This window comes from Acanthaster planci, linkage group LG08 (genome assembly GCF_054643075.1).
Source record: "Acanthaster planci isolate LZ-2023a linkage group LG08, COTS_SCS, whole genome shotgun sequence".
NCBI lineage: Eukaryota > Metazoa > Echinodermata > Asteroidea > Valvatida > Acanthasteridae > Acanthaster > Acanthaster planci.
This window is the reverse complement of record NC_141784.1, coordinates 8,097,301-8,113,135: the sequence shown is the minus strand read 5'-3', so window position 1 is coordinate 8,113,135 and position 15,835 is coordinate 8,097,301. Positions and strand designations below refer to the sequence as shown.

Sequence of the window (15,835 nt, the reverse complement as noted above, 5' to 3'; positions counted from 1 at the left end):
ACTGAAAAACAAAACTTTCCAAAAACAATCCGTCAGGTCAACAAGTCTACTCACTCTTCCACACCGCATACAAAATTTCCCTGAAATTTCATAAAATAAGGCACTGCACAACGCAAAACGAGATTCAGCGTCTCATCCAGGTAGTTACTTGCACAGCGTAGAGCTTGGGCGCCTTTTGTTTGGAAGCTCTAACAAACCAAATAAACTTTTAGCTGTCATTTTAATCATCAAATTTCAACATTTTGCTTCTAAGTTTGCGTGTGAGTGCGAGAATTCATTTTTAAGCGTTAAATCCAGCCAGGAATTAAGTCCAGCTTTTCAAAAACCCTTGATGACTATGAAGAGGAATGTACAGTAAATGGGGTAAAGAACAACATGGCATACATGCTTCTTTTGACCAAAGATGGTATAGCGCCGAAGGCGCAAGATGGATAACTCTGCCCAAAGGGTGTAATTACCATAGGCGCCATTTAAGCAAGCGATACGCCTGCGCAGTTTACGGTAATGCATGCACGTGCCTGCCGCGCGCGCGGCGCCCGCGCCTTTGCACTAATGTGCATTGCGCAGGCGTATCGCTTAATGCGCCTATGCAATTACGTTTTACGTGTATTGTGAAGTTTGCTACCTTGCGCCGCTTCGCAGCACTATACGATCTTTGCTTTTGACACAGTTACATGCAGTACATTTGAAGGAGAGTTAGACAGGTTGTTTTCTTGTTACCACTCTAAGTTTCAGACTCAAACATCAGGACAATTGAGGCTGGTGCTGACATTAGTTTTGGACTGTGGTCCGGCTTTCGAAGATTGTAGACGTTATTCATTTTATTGAGAACTTTACAGTTAATCGTGGTAATAATCACAATATAATTGACAAGAATATACACTTACATGTACCAACAACCTGCAGTTTTCCAGTAGATAACCTTGCTTACTCTGATACAATTCACTGAATAAAATCAGCTGGCTATGGAGTGTAAAGGGAGCTTTCACACACTGCTTTATCTCCAAAATTAAACTTAAACAACATTGGGATTCACAATGTACAGTGGTCTTTGTTATTCTGTGCAGCTCTGTTGGCCACTGCTCCCTCCCTCTCTGCGTGACAGGTCGTGATATCAATTTAAGCACTTGGCTTTAAAAAGTGATTGGTCAGTTTTAAAGTTCTATGTTTTAAGTATTAAAACGGCACACAGAGTCATGTGAACAGAAGACCATTCTATCAAATGAATAAAACAACAAATACCACAAACACTAAATATGCCCCATTTCAACTACATCTACATGCATTTATCCCCTATGAACTCTGTCCATTCACGCTGGGTTATGCTCTTTAAAACACCTGAAAATGCAATACTGTACATTTTATTTCCAACTTAAACACACACATACATCATAAAAACAGAGGGGTAAATTTAAGTTAATAAATGAGTGCAATAATCTTAAAGTAGCTTTTGCAAGGTGTAAATCAAGAAAGACAGCAAAAATTCCCTCGTGTAAATCTGCAGGAAATTCACTATAATGCCCTGATAGTCAATGAAAATGCAACAGATCATTCTGAAAATTGGAACTTCAAAACATTGTACCACCTCTCCTGTTGTAAGTTGTGGGCACGGGGTGAACCAGACACTAGCCATTTCATTCACTTGACACATTTGTGATTTAATGTATCAACTGATCTTGGGCAGGCCACATTACTGCAGTACCTTGAGGAAGGCAAGAATAAATTTAGGAAACGAATGGTGCATTTTCACTAACTGTCAGTGTACACATTTGTAGATATTTCACCTCCTCCGTATTCAAAACTTAGTTTTCCATTGCAACTGCAAAACAGAAAAGCTTTCTTTTGTAACTGCACAGTTAAAACCAATTTGGAATATACATGTGAAGAACTGAATCAATTGCTACGTGTTTCACTTCCGTTATTAACCCTAACCTTCCCCAACCACACAGAATTAAACAGTAGTAAAGTGTTTAATTCTGTGGGGATAGGTCTGGTAGGCCCATAACAGCTGGCTTTTGCATTGGGTTTGGCATACCTCAGAGTCCAATAGCCCCTGTGCACAAAGTCCTATGTGGGTGTTTAACTTTGTGTGAATGGGGAAGGTTAGGGCCAGCAACCCTTGGGGGGTTAGGGTTAATGATAGAAGATTGTGACAATCTCCTGAATTATGTGGGAGGTAGAATTAAACAACACAATTTTCATGAGTGAAAAAAAAACAAGCTTAACTATGGCAGCCCAAGGGTTTACATAATCAAAGCCATGCCTGGCCTTTAATCAAGCCGATCATGGTAATCACTGAATTTTAGTCTACACTGTGTGGCATGCATGGCACTTGATCAATGACTACCATGGATTTGATTTACCATCATCCACAGCAACCGCCTAAAATGCCAACTTGCTTGCTGGTGCTTTTGTATCTCTTTTTACTTTTGCTACAGATTTTGGTGGCGAAATTAATCTTCAAGGCAGGCAAGCTGTCTTGTTTTGACAAATAATTAATTTAATTATTTGAATTATTCCACAGGAACTTGAAACGAATCCTTGGCAACCAAGTTGGTAAAGGCATTCATGATAGCAAGCTGCAAATCTCACCAACTAGTCTTCTCTCAACGGCCATGCATGCCACACACATGGACTAAAATTATCACCGTGATCACCTTGAAATACTAAGCTGGGCCACCTTCAGAAACTGCTGAAGTAAACATGATTAAACCATTCATCACCAGATGCATGTAATGCAAGTCTTGTTTTTATTCTGTCAGTCACACCACAAACTAAGTTATCATGGATTGTTGCTGCGCTGTGAACTGTAATACAAAATTGTAATGAGTCAAACTGCTGGGCTATCACTTCGTGGTACACCAAACTATTATCGCTTCATGGTATGACCAAAACTTTTTTACAATACCTTTCGGAAGCGGAAACAATAAAATGCTGTGGAGCAGTGACACAACTCTGAAATGCCAGTGGATTTAAGATTGGTTCTCAATCATCTGTTCGACACCACGGTGCATTCACAGCAAGCAAGTTTCGCATCCAGCCTGCATGATACAGCCTGGCCAGTGTGTGGTGTTGCAAAAAGGTGGGTCCAAACAAAACAACGCCAAATGCCATTCTGTTTGATGCCTCACCAACGTCATACGAACATGGTTGCTTTCAGACAGCATACCTAGCGAGTGAAACCATGCAGGTGTTCTCTCCATTCAGTTTTCTGTCATTCTGGTTGTGCATGGCTTCACACTCCACCTCCACAACAGACAAACCCTAAGCAAGTGCGGCTACTACAGATCACGTGCGTGCTTGTTGAGCAGCTCAGGAAATTTTTTGAGCTGCCCAGAAAGAAAGCCGGGAACCGGTCACATGAGATACATGCATTCGCTGGGCAAGTGTTTTCTTTGCTTAGCCATTTATGTGTGCTTTATATCAGCCCTATATATTAAGGCCTGTCCAAATTACTCGGCTATTGCTTGAAATGACACAGGAGTCTATGAATGTGAATGCAGTCACTTCTCATAGAGTTGTGTCTTATTTGAAGCCGCAGCCAAGTAGTTTGGACATGGCTATGTACTGGGTCCAGGCTTGATTGGAACCAATCCTGTTTGTCCAAATCCTAGATGTTCTCAATGCTCACACACTCAGCATAGACTTCTTCCGAACCACCGCATGAGGACGATATTACATCACAATGCACCTGGAATCTACAAATTAATACTGTTGAGTTACTTTAAGATGTGCCCATGAAACAGCAAAGTCTTTTGCTTGCAGGCAAATTAAATTCCCATAAAATACATACAAATGCCCAGTACAAAATCCAATTGCAAAAAATGCATAACTTTTGTTCAGAAACAACAGAGCTACAAAGGAATTATGGCTGGATTTACGTCTGTGGACATAATAAGACAAAGGAGTCTGATGGTGGGGGCTCATCATTACCTTCTCCTCTCCACTTACAATACAACCCTTTATGCAATGTAAAAATTCAAAGAGTAACACTGTAATGCACGGTACAATGAGGAAGATACCTGTAACACGCTCGTCATCGTTGAATATAATTTAAGCAAACAATACATAACATTTAAACCCGGGAGTAGTATTTAATTGCCGGATTCAGTCCTGAAGTGGGACTTATTGGGTTTGGCATTGCACACCCCCGCCCCGCCCACCGTGATAGTCATCCTCGTCCTCGTCATAGGCATTGCCATAGCGACCTTGCCCATGGTGGCGCTGGGGATCATAGTCCGTCAGGTTGACCTCCATGGCATCGTCGCCCACCATGTACTCGGGCCGCTCGGGCAGGATGGCCTCCAGCTTGGGGATGGCCTCAGCGGGGATCTGGCCTGTCTGGGGGAAGTTGACTGTGAAGTGGATGATGAGACGGCCCTTGTCGAAGGGCGAGCGGTAGGTGGGCATGCCCTCGTTGTGGACCACCTTGATGTCATCGTGCTTGATTACATCACCTGTGATTCAAGAGACATGCCCAAGATTTATAAATAAACCGAGGGGATCCACCGTTGTACCCTGCGTGCACTCCCTCCATTCAGATTCAATGTAATCAATGCTTCTCCAATATCAAAGCAGAAATTAAGTTGGATAAAACACTTTCTCTAATAATAGGGCTTCTCAGTGCCATGGAAAACACTGGAAGCAATCATGAATTTAATTAGACAATTCCCAGAAAAGTCAAAAGAAGGGCTCAGAGAAGGTTGTTCTGGAAGTGGCCGGAAGAGCTGATACGAAGTGGGAATCACCAAATTACAAACTGAATAGTGTGACTCAGACAAGGGATGAATCATGCTTCCTGACAATGTCTGGAGGTAATATCACAAGGCTTTAGACCTCTGGGCTGCTCAGAAATGATGTCTGATTTGTGCATTTGATCGGTTACCAGCCAAATGTGTGTTTACAACACACACAGCTTTCAGATGGTTGCCGGTAACACAATGCAAACAGAGGAAACATGATGTTAAAGCAGAATTGTCCAATGAGTGTTTTCTTTCTTCCACTCATGCAATTAAATTTCCCTGGGTTAATCCATTTTGTCCTGCTGAAAAATTTTACATGGAATTAGATACATGATGTAAATGCTGGGTACAACAGAAGGACAAGGATATTAATTTACAAAACTTTTCAGGAAGAAAAACATGTCAAATGGGCCAGAAACTGGAGTGCATCTTCTTTCTAGAAAAATATGTTCTTCGAGCAATACACTGCCACATCTCTCAAAACTAGTGTCACTGAAATTCAGAGAGCAACATCACTGAGAGGTTTGCCGGGCTAGAAAAACAAGGTAGATAAACTGACTTACCTTCATGGGAGGTAATGACTAATTCTCGATCGTCCAGTGTCTTTATAATGCGCTTAAAGCCACAGAGGGCTTCCACCAGCTCTATCCTCAACTCTGTGACAAGATCACGGCCTTTCCTCTTGAAAGTCTGGATGAAATGCACAAAAACAACGATCAGCACAGCACGGCCTCTAAGCATGCATGCAAGAGGGAGCTTTGGTCATCTGGCATGGGTGCACAACTTAGTATTTGAGGCCCAGTGCGTCATCTGGCATGGGTGAACTACTTACTATTTGAGGCACAGTGCGTCATCTGGCATGGGTGCACAACTTAGTATTTGAGGCACAGTGCGTCATCTGGCATGGGTGCACAACTTAGTATTTGAGGCACAGTGCGTCATCTGGCATGGGTGCACAACTTAGTATTTGAGGCACAGTGCGTCATCTGGCATGGGTGCACAACTTAGTATTTGAGGCACAGGGTGTTCAATTCATTTTCATCTGATAATACACAAACTGCAAACAATCTTCCAAAAAGCAAAGAACACAAAGTGATAAAGTTATCAGCCTGCCATCTCTTTTCGTCATCAACCAGAGAGGTATTTGTCTGCTGCTTCTATACGTAACATGCAAAATTATGAAGGAAGCCTCAGCAAAACTATTGCTCGTTTGAGAAAAACTATTCATCTGTGAAAGTCTCTCTTCTGAATTTATTTGCAATTTATTTGCAATACTACTTATTTGCAACAAGTATTTGTGTGAGTGCTATGGGCTTAATGCTTGGGAGAAATATTGCTTTTTCTTCCTCATTCAACCCCAGCCTCCCTGTCAAAATCCTACCCTAAATTGGGTATAATATGGAGCTATTCATTACATTGGGTTCATAATCCTACTTCTGTGGAATGCTCAGAGTTTTAATGTTCTTCGCCCCAACTTCACGAAGGTTTTGTGCAAAAATGCGAATGAGAGTCTGGCATTCTGTTCCGATGGGCAAAAATGAGTGTTTTGAGACACGGTGGTGTTTACATCAAAGAAACGTTCCAGTATAAAGGAAGGTAATCTTTAAGATGTGAGGCAAGTCAGGCACCTTGTGGGGCTTCTCCTCCAGTAAAATGATGATGTCGCCTGGTTCCAGACCGGGTTCCTGGTCCCCTTCCCCATGGAATGTTATCTTCTGACCGTCCTTCATTCCTGTGCAGAGAGAAACACACAAGAACACTCAGCAGTTCTGCACAGGCAACAAAACCGGGGGGCAGGTGAAGGGGAAAGGAAGGGAGATCAAGACTAAGCGACAAGCCATAGTCTAGGCAAAGACAGTATTCAATGACCTCAAGGGAAATGAGAAAGTCAGGTTAATCCTCTAAAACCTCATCAAGTCTGGCGTCATCTCTGTGTCAGGTTGGCCATTACCTGTCTGCTTACAACTCTGATTACCATCAAGCTTTTATACAAATGAACCTGACAAGATCCTCTTTCATTTCTTGCAGAAAGGTGCCAATATAAGTGCAACAATACCTGTGAGGCCACAGCGTTGAAACATGATTACAGTGCAATCATAGCTTTTTAGTCTGAACTTGACGCAAGTAAGTCGAGCAGGACCTTCAACAGCAATTTCAAAGAGTAGGTAAGCACACACATCTGACAAGATGTGGCGAGCCTTGACAAGCAGAAAACAGGCACCACCCAGGTGAATAAATGGGTACGGGGCAGCAGGCAGGCATGCCATCTAAGTGAACACCAATATTCTCAGTCATTTCATGCGTCTCAAACTTGCCACAAATGCCCGCCTAGTGGGCCGCAGTGGCTTGAGGCAGGAGGTGCTTACTTTATTCAAAATGGCAAGAGGTGCACATGGCAGAGTACAGAGATACAGGTCAAGGCTGGCCAGATCCTGTGCAGTACACATGAACTGACTTCCATTCCCTCCACCCACCTTTGTCTATGTGGACCTCCAGGATTTTGGTGTTCTTGATGATTTTCTTCCCTAGGCACTGTTTGCAGCGGTCCTTAGGATTAATCTTCTCCCCCTGGCCCTGGCACTCCCCGCAGCCCGTCCGCATCTGTTGCACCATGCCCGGCCCAATGGGGCGGATGTGCACCTGGACTCCCGTCCCCTTGCAGGCATTGCACGTCTCCACGGCACCCTTTTTACCTCCACGGCCTAGAAAAACAAGAAACAAACAACACAGTGCTGTTGTCAAGACCCCTTCATGCATCACACCACCATCACGCAGTCTGAATTCGAGTAAGAAGCTAGTGAAATGAACTGTAAAGAACGGCATTTCCTTGTCATTGCTAACCCAGCAAAGTTGCGGGTGGTCTTGAGTGATCTTAAGAATCATCCTGTGTCTAATCTTGTGATGGTCCTGACTACACCACTCAAACAAGAGCAAAAAACAAAGTATGAAAAAAATGTTTCCAACTTTGCAGAGTCCACTTTCTGAATAGATGAATACTTGGTGATCTTGTAAGTATCCTTTTCACTTATAATGCCCATTGTCATAAGAAAACAGAGATTTAAGTTTGCTCTTGGCAAATCAAACTAAGACAAACTCACTGAAAATATGGATTTGAGACTCATTTCATGGGATAAATTCTCACTGCAACTGAAATACAAAGGGTGGATTGACAAGGTCAAACTTGTTTTCAATGTACCTTCACACTTGTCACACACGACATTCTTCTTGAGGGCTAGCTTTCGCAGCGAGCCATTGTACATCTCTTCCAGCGTCACCCCCAGCTGGTGGATCACGTCCTTGCAGCGTCGCTCGTGCGTCCTCGAGTGTGTGCCAAAGAACATGTCAAAGATGTCCATGGGGTTGTGGGGACCGCCTCCACTCCCCTCCTTAAGCGCCTGCTCGCCTCCCTCATCGTAGATCTTCCTCTTCTTGGCGTCGCTCAGGACTTCATAAGCTTGGGAAATCAGTTTGAACTGCAAGGGAGAAACGAAACCCATCCGAAGTCATTTGGAAAACAGCAACACGTGCCCCCACGTCTGCCCTGTCAATGTGGACACAGACTGACTCCCATGCATGCTTTGTAACATGGAATGACCTGGCCTTTTCGTAATACTGAACTGACTTATTTGGTTGGCTCAAACTGTTTTGTTAAATGAAACACTTGTGCAAAGTACCTCGAAAAGCCCGAACCTTGGAACAAACGTAAGCATGCATAGTATCATACATGAACGATGGGACAATGTTGGGGGAGGACTGAGGAAGGTTAAGGTGACGTCCCAAGATACTTTTCTGCTAGGATGCAACCTCAGCCCTCCAAACTCCTCACACAAGTGCCAGCCTCCGTTTGTCCTCACCTTTTCTGGGTCATCGGGATTCTTGTCAGGATGGTACTTCAGGGCCAGCTTGCGGTAAGCCTTTTTTAGCTCGGTTTCACTGGCACTGGGCTTCACGCCCAGCAGGTCATAATATCCCATCTCCTTGACCATGCTGATGTCTCAATAGATCGCTATTTCTATCTGCAAGAAAAAGAGTTCAGCTTGATGTAACTAACGAGTATTTGGAAACAATAATTGTTTTGAAGTTCCGAAGAAAGTACTAAAGGCATCTTAAATATATTACGAGTTTTGGGCATCTTTTCATGCCAAGATTCATTTCGTTTTTGAACGAAAATATATTCTCTGTGGAATATGCTTCTTCAAATAAGCTGTAAGTTTATGGCTTCAAAAGCCATGCCATATTTTGCACACAACTTGAGTTCCAAAAGTTTTGTCCAAAGCCTTTAGGCAGACTTACTGTTTGTTAATCAATTCAACAAAGTTTCATGTACATGTACTCCTGTCGCTTGAATGATATGACTTCAGCATTGGTGAACAATGACGTTTCTCAGCCATCGGTTAACATTTTTAAGAGTCACATTAGACAATGGGAACACACTTGATTTTGGTCAGTTATTTCAGATGAGTGCTGCTTTGAAGGATAAACTTTGAACTTCCTCTTGTACAAATTTAGTATGCAGACAATTTCTTGGCCAAAAAAATTTCAGCCAGATTTCAGATTCACAATTTGAAATGTAGATGGAAGCCAAAAAATAGACCACAGATTTACTCACTAGGCCTACATGTCAATCAAAGTACAATTTTCATATTCAATAGTCTGATGGTCATATAAACTCTCACATCAAATGTCTATCCATGGTCTATCACAACAAAATGACTTAAACATCATTACCAAAATGGTGTAAATTCTGCATAAAGAAATTGAGATTTTCTTAAGAAACCTGACTAACATGACTAGTGTGCATTCTCTTGTCTTGTAATGTTAGTTACTCAATGTTACATTCTAACGTTGGTTAGACTAAGACATAAATTCCAACCATTTCCAACGGACTAGGTCTACTTACATCATGGAGGAATGCTTACATTAAACTTTAACTGACAGACGAAATAAGCACAAAATCCTAGACTGATAGAAGCAGCGGCTCGACGCAAATTAAATGGCCAGCACCTGTTCGAAGAAATAGCAAACTCACGCTCACGGGCTCGCGCATTGACTCAGATCCTGATTCTCTAGAATTTTCCTTACATGCTCGTTCCGTGCAAAAGTCCTTTGCCCGTGCTATGCTCTTCGCGATCGCAAGCATGTGTTCTTCCTCTCGCTGGTACCATGGTGCCCGGGATGATGTCGAACATCGAGCTAAATACGGGTACCAAGCATTATTCGGGAAAGTTCTTCCTCGTCCAGAGAGGGGGCTGTTTGTCCCTGTGCGCCAACCTACGCAGTTTGATCGATCGTGAAGTTCAAGTTGACAATGAATACAGCGCAAAGCAACTGAATGATGTAGAGATGCCGGGAGATTGGGTCCATACTGGGATGGGCCATTGGATCATCCAGTCTACTTTTTTTTTTTGGGGGGGGGGAGGGAGGAGGAAAATAAGAAGAGGCTAGAAGCTAAAATGGCATTCTAAAATAAGATTCACGTAACCCTCCCTAATAGTTGGACAATGAGAGGGGAACGTCTGTGTCCCCGAAATAATTTTATAAAACGTAATGATGCAGCATAAATTTGAAAATTTTGAGAATAACCAGAATTAGTAGTAATCATGCAATAAGATGATGTTAAAGGTTGTTATTTGGGGCCTCCTTTTATATTTAGATATTTGACTTCTTCCGAATAGCTAAAGACAGTACGCTTTATATTAACTTACATATAAATGGAATCATCTGAAGTTCAGTCTCAGCGCCTACTTTTTAAAATACAGACAATCTTAAGTGTCTTTTCTTATGACATTTATATATGTTTAAAAACTAAGTTACTCTAGATGTAGTTGTTTTCAGTATTTGTTTTACTGATCTAGTTTTGTTGGTCTGGTTTTGATTATGGTTGAAGTAATCGAATCTACTTCAAGTTGCCGTTTCTTGCATAGAGTTTGTGCTGAGAATGACGATATTTTCTTTTCTAAGATTAATTTTGGAAGCATGATAACAAGCATTTAACTCTTCTGATGTGGGCGGACCAAAAGTGCCATCGGCAGATTACGAAAGAAAAATTGAGACATGATAGGTCTCACTACAATTCAGTTAAATCACGGTTTTAAATTAAGGTTTTTGCCGAAAACCGAAAATCCGACAGGAATCTGGATAAGTATGTTCCCATACCTAACCTTTATAAGACACGGTTGGTGGGGACGTGGAATTAATAGATATGCTGCATGTTTCGCTTATCGATGGATGGCATGTGCCCTGGCAAAATAGATCTCTTAATCTTAATTAATATATAAACTCGAAAGGATTCTCTAATTCAAAACTAACGCACCAATGCACGCAGGCTTATAGTGTTATTTCTGGTAGGCCAAAATTATAAAGTAGGCCTTCTGCTCAGTCAAAAATATGCACTGCAAAGAATTATTAAATTCAACAGTTACCGTAACATGCAGACTCGAAGCTTGCTCTGAACACTTCCCACATTTATGCAGGCTCGACTGTGCTGGTATTCAGCCAAAGGCATATTGATTTTCAGAAGATTATAACCTATAGTCCATTAAAAATGAATACCGGTCGTTGGCTATAGGCCTTGTAAAGAGGTTTGCCATGGGAAACTGCTGTACATGTATATCAATGGCAGGTCAATCGGCAGATACTGTAGATTTTGTACGATTAATGCACTTTATCCTGGGACAGTTATAGAAGAGTATGCGATGCTTGAGCTTTGAAATCGGTCGCCAACATGTTTCAAACTAACATATACGAACAAGCATTGTAGGCCTAAGTCCTGTACCCATTCGTCGTTGAGTTCCAGCACGTTGTAATCACTCTTCAATTGATAAATCGATACAGGCTACGTGTACCTTGCATTGGGCTGGATATATAAAGTGGACACACACTCCTATCACAAACATTGGACTGACCAAGGTGATCAGTGTGATGGGTAAGTCAAACCGAGTGGATAACAGAAATATGTTTGCATTCACTGTGGGCAGAAGGAAGTTTATGCCGCAGGTAAGCTTAGCTTATTAAGACACATGCACCATTCGTTTTCAGTCTGTGGAAATGTTATGTGGTTAAAACTTCTGTCATCCGTGACCGTTTTCCGTATTAAATAATGAGCAACGGTGAAGGGGGATAGTTGAATCACGCGGCCTGACATCATAGCTCATGTAAACTTACACGGTATTACATATTGGTATAACCCTCAAAATTTACACCAACTTTCTTCTTGTGAAATTACTGGATATCTCATCTTTTTAAATTCAATTAACCCTAACCTCATTTCAGGCCCATAATGCCAGAGTTAATCTAAACTCAAATCTCTTGAGTCTGGCTGATGCATCAGTGACGGCATAACGAAACAGTATGACACCATTGGAGCTTCAAGTTGCTGCTCCAGTGGATCGAGAGCTACGTCAACAGAAATCCTCTCTCTGTGCATGTAAACTACAACATGTCTACATGGTCCTTCTGATCATTGGAAATGTGGCTTTTTATTACGTCACTGTTTGTAAGCTCACTTTTGCTCTATTTCGTTTTGCTTGCTTATGTTTTCATTAAAAAACAAAACAAGAAATCCCCACACAATATGGCAACGAGCTATGAGTTTTTGATCATTTGAACCAATTTATTGCGTTTTTGTTAGAACGGTAGAAGAATGAGATTTAGGGGAGGCTTTTCCAAGTCAGAGGCACTATCGGACTGGCACCGCAAGGGGTAATAATGTCCTAGCAAGGACAGATGATACTCAACCCCCTGATTTTACGGTCGCGACCCTCATTTTTTTAGTTCACGCCCTCCCCCTTTTGAAAATCCTGGATCCACCCCCGGGAATTCATTTTACGTCACTTAAAGATATACCTCTCTGCCTTTTAAAACTTCATTGAGCCTTTTATTGCATTTCAGGGCCAAATATGATTGAAACGAAAACCACGTTTGAACGTCACTCCAGCGCATCTGCCAAACCTACCAACCACAGTCTCATACGGCCTCACTTTTCTGATGTCCATCGATTGAGAAAAATTCTTCCGGTGAGAAACACCTCTTTGCCAGCGTCTGAAAGTCAGGAAGTTCATGCGGTTGTAAAAGCACAAAGATCGCAACTTATCATCGTTTCACAGAAAAGATCGGGCTCATCTTTCGTGGGAGAAATTTTCAATCAACATCGGGACGTATTCTATGTGTCCGAGCCACTGAAATCTTTGACTACATTGTTTAAAAGAGACAAGGGGTCGTTCGACACAGCTGCGCATGATGTTCTGAATGCAACACTCCAGTGCGACTTCCAACGTATTCCCGTTGCTGGATGGGTTATTGAAAGATCATCTGTCAATACCTGTAGCCATGTCCAAGAAGATACGGTGTCGCTCAGACTCGGATGTAAGGAAGCCAAGAGTAGATACTGCGATCAACCTTATTTGAAAGTATCCGCCGACAAGTGCAGAATAAGAAAACACCTTGCAATAAAAACTATCCGCGTGAACGATTTAGGCCAGTTGAAAAGTTTCTTCACGACAGGAAAGCTGAACGTCACAGCGCTGCATTTGGTGCGAGATCCAAGGGGCGTCATGAACTCAAGACGCCTGTTAGGTGAAGCAAATCTAGATTTCCTTCGCCGGAAAGGTATCCACGGTGATGAAACGTTGGACTTATGCCAGCATATGGAACGAAATGTTGCCTTTGCCCAGCATGGTCCTGAGTGGCTACAGGACAACTACATCCTCGTGCGTTATGAAGATATGGCAGAACAACCTCACAAAATCACGGCTGAAATTTACAGGCATCTCGGTTGGGAAATGTCCGAAGCAATTACCAAGTGGCTTGAAGCAAACACCAACCACAACGCTGGAGGTGGATTTTCAAGGACAAGAGCTTCAAAAACTGCCGCACAGGCTTGGCGAAAGAAAATGTCTTATCTGGACGTTTCGCGTGTACAGACTAAATGCAAACGAATTATGGAAAAACTTGGGTATGTCATATTTACTTCAGGCAAGACGATGAGAGATTTGTCAGTGTCTAGCACCAAACCCATGTCATATGTATTCTAAAAATATACATGTATCTCGTTCTACCTGACGTTTTCCTTTTCCAATGTAAAAGCTTTGTTTCTGGAAAATCAGGATGTCATCTCCAACTTATTCACCATTTATGTTTAGGGGAGCAGGAAACGGAGGGATGACCCAGGAGCCCAAAAGGCAGAAAAAAATGAATGGCGAATGTTTTGTTCTGTGTCATTTTGCTTCCTTCAAAAATCGGGCAAAAAGCCCCTAGAATGCTGTGTCGTCCCTCAGAAGGGGCATAAAAGATAAAATTTGGGGGAAAAAATCCGAATTTGTGGTCCCCCAAAACAAGTTTGGCCACCGAAAAATTGGCTCTGGGTGCATCCTTGTTTAGAATTTTATTATATTGCATAAAAAAGAGTTTTCTGTCATTCTACGCGGACTTACACCACAATCCAAATATTGTGGCTGCTCACAATCCTGTTCGTAAATGTGATGTCACTTCAGTTTAAACCACGCCCACTGCACACGTGCACTGCACATAGGGTTAACCATGGAACCGGAAGTTAACGCGCAACGTCAGCGGTTGTCCAATGAGAGCCTACAAATCGTAGGGCGTCCGCCTTTGTGACGAAGTCACTTACGAACTGGATACATTTCATGTACATGTACATCAAATCTGAAAACTTAGACAGGCCACTGGACTAGTGAGGCTCCTCAAAATATCTTGCACAGCTTGACCTTAAAATTTAATTTGATATTGCATGATGCAAAAATTTTCGCCCCCAAATAGACGGGGTGATAAAAATAAGGTGGTATGCGGGCAAGGAAGATAAGTTTAGGCATTTGAACCTATTATGGATTTTGTCCTTTCACCGACTTATATTCATCTCCCCGACACAAATTACATCTTTCTGAATACGTGAGCTTACATACTTTCAGAAATTTGATATTTTGAAACATTTCGACGATATCCGAAAATATTTATCTCGATAATAAAAATCTTCCGCAACGTCAACTTGTTGCATATAATTTGCAGTCTTTTGAAATTGAAGTTCAAGCTTTAAGCGTTAATTTGCTTCTGTTTAAGTATTTAGATGGGAAGCATGAATTTGCAGCTGGTAACAAACTTCGAGGTTGAAAACTTTTATGACGTTCTTCTATAAATTCAGAAAGCTAACCAAAATTTCTGACCGAGAAAAAGGGTACACTAGAGTGTAATTTGAAAGTTCATTTCTTGTTTTATTCATGCCAGAAATTCAGGTCCACTACTTATGTTTTAAATCAAACTTGATTAAATCAACCGACAATTACAATTTCAAAGAATCAAAGGTCCTCACGCCTGTTTCATGAAGCTTTTTTATTTTAATTTACAAGGGGAAACTGCCTATGTGCAAAGCAAAATGAAGCTTAAAACCAGCAATAATGACACAAATCAGGTTGGTAACCCCTCTCCACCCTTACTCCCTTTTTTCTAAGTGCTTAGATTTTCCAAGGCCTGTCCTTGATGAACCCAAAGGCGTCCTCAATTGAGCACTTTCCCAAATCGTCGATCCCAAGGCTTACTTACTTAAAAAGGCTCACTTAAAAGACAAGATGGAAAGCTACAATGAAATAAAAAATAATAATTGTAAATAACTTCGGCTGACGGTTAGGAAGATCTCCGAGAAAACTGTGCAAAAGCCCCCATAAAGGAAAGGTGGTATCTCCGAATACTGGACGGTGGATATCGAATCCATTCGTCACATTATTTACATCTATTTTACATGGAAAATCGGAGATCATCAACACAATTTAACACCAAGTTGCTATGAAATTATTCACAAATTATAGGTATGAAATTCTAAATTAAGGCAGTCCTTTGGACTGAAAGAAACCGAGGAGAACACACGTGCCTCCAAAAAAGGCACGTGTATGCAAATGGTTGATTTTGCAAGAGAGAGGCCCGTAAAAGAGAAAGACTTTTGCCGTTGCGTGATAACGTTTATTGTATTTATATACATAAAAATATCTTTTGGAGGATAAAAACGGTTTTAAGCAAAACACGTGGTAATTTAATATGCAGAGAACTGAAGATTTAGTTTCGGGTACGGTATGACAACAAAAATT

At 41.7% G+C, this 15,835-nt stretch overlaps 2 protein-coding genes across 5 annotated transcripts; one reads left to right on the top strand and one right to left on the bottom strand.

The window, feature by feature from the left end:
- Positions 1–775: 775 nt before the first annotated feature.
- Positions 776–9,927, bottom strand: LOC110988552 (dnaJ homolog subfamily A member 1-like). 4 transcript variants are annotated; one of them, XM_022252202.2, is made up of 7 exons: positions 9,825–9,927; positions 8,597–8,758; positions 7,939–8,215; positions 7,217–7,444; positions 6,371–6,474; positions 5,306–5,432; positions 776–4,457 (listed from the first exon to the last, which is right to left on the bottom strand). In XM_022252202.2, exons 2-7 carry the CDS (start codon positions 8,726–8,728, stop codon positions 4,126–4,128), a joined length of 1,200 nt encoding a protein of 399 aa, XP_022107894.1. In that variant the 5' UTR covers positions 8,729–8,758; positions 9,825–9,927; the 3' UTR covers positions 776–4,125. The 4 variants fall into 4 exon arrangements, with proteins under 4 accessions (XP_022107894.1, XP_022107895.1, XP_022107892.1 ...); XM_022252203.2 differs by having other exon boundaries at positions 9,772–9,889; XM_022252200.2 differs by lacking the exon at positions 9,825–9,927 and adding an exon at positions 9,643–9,818.
- A 2,711-nt stretch (positions 9,928–12,638) lies between these two features.
- Positions 12,639–14,995, top strand: LOC110988559 (carbohydrate sulfotransferase 1-like). Its single transcript, XM_087140267.1, has one exon. It carries the CDS (start codon positions 12,641–12,643, stop codon positions 13,772–13,774), a length of 1,134 nt encoding a protein of 377 aa, XP_086996393.1. The 5' UTR covers positions 12,639–12,640; the 3' UTR covers positions 13,775–14,995.
- Positions 14,996–15,835: the final 840 nt, after the last annotated feature.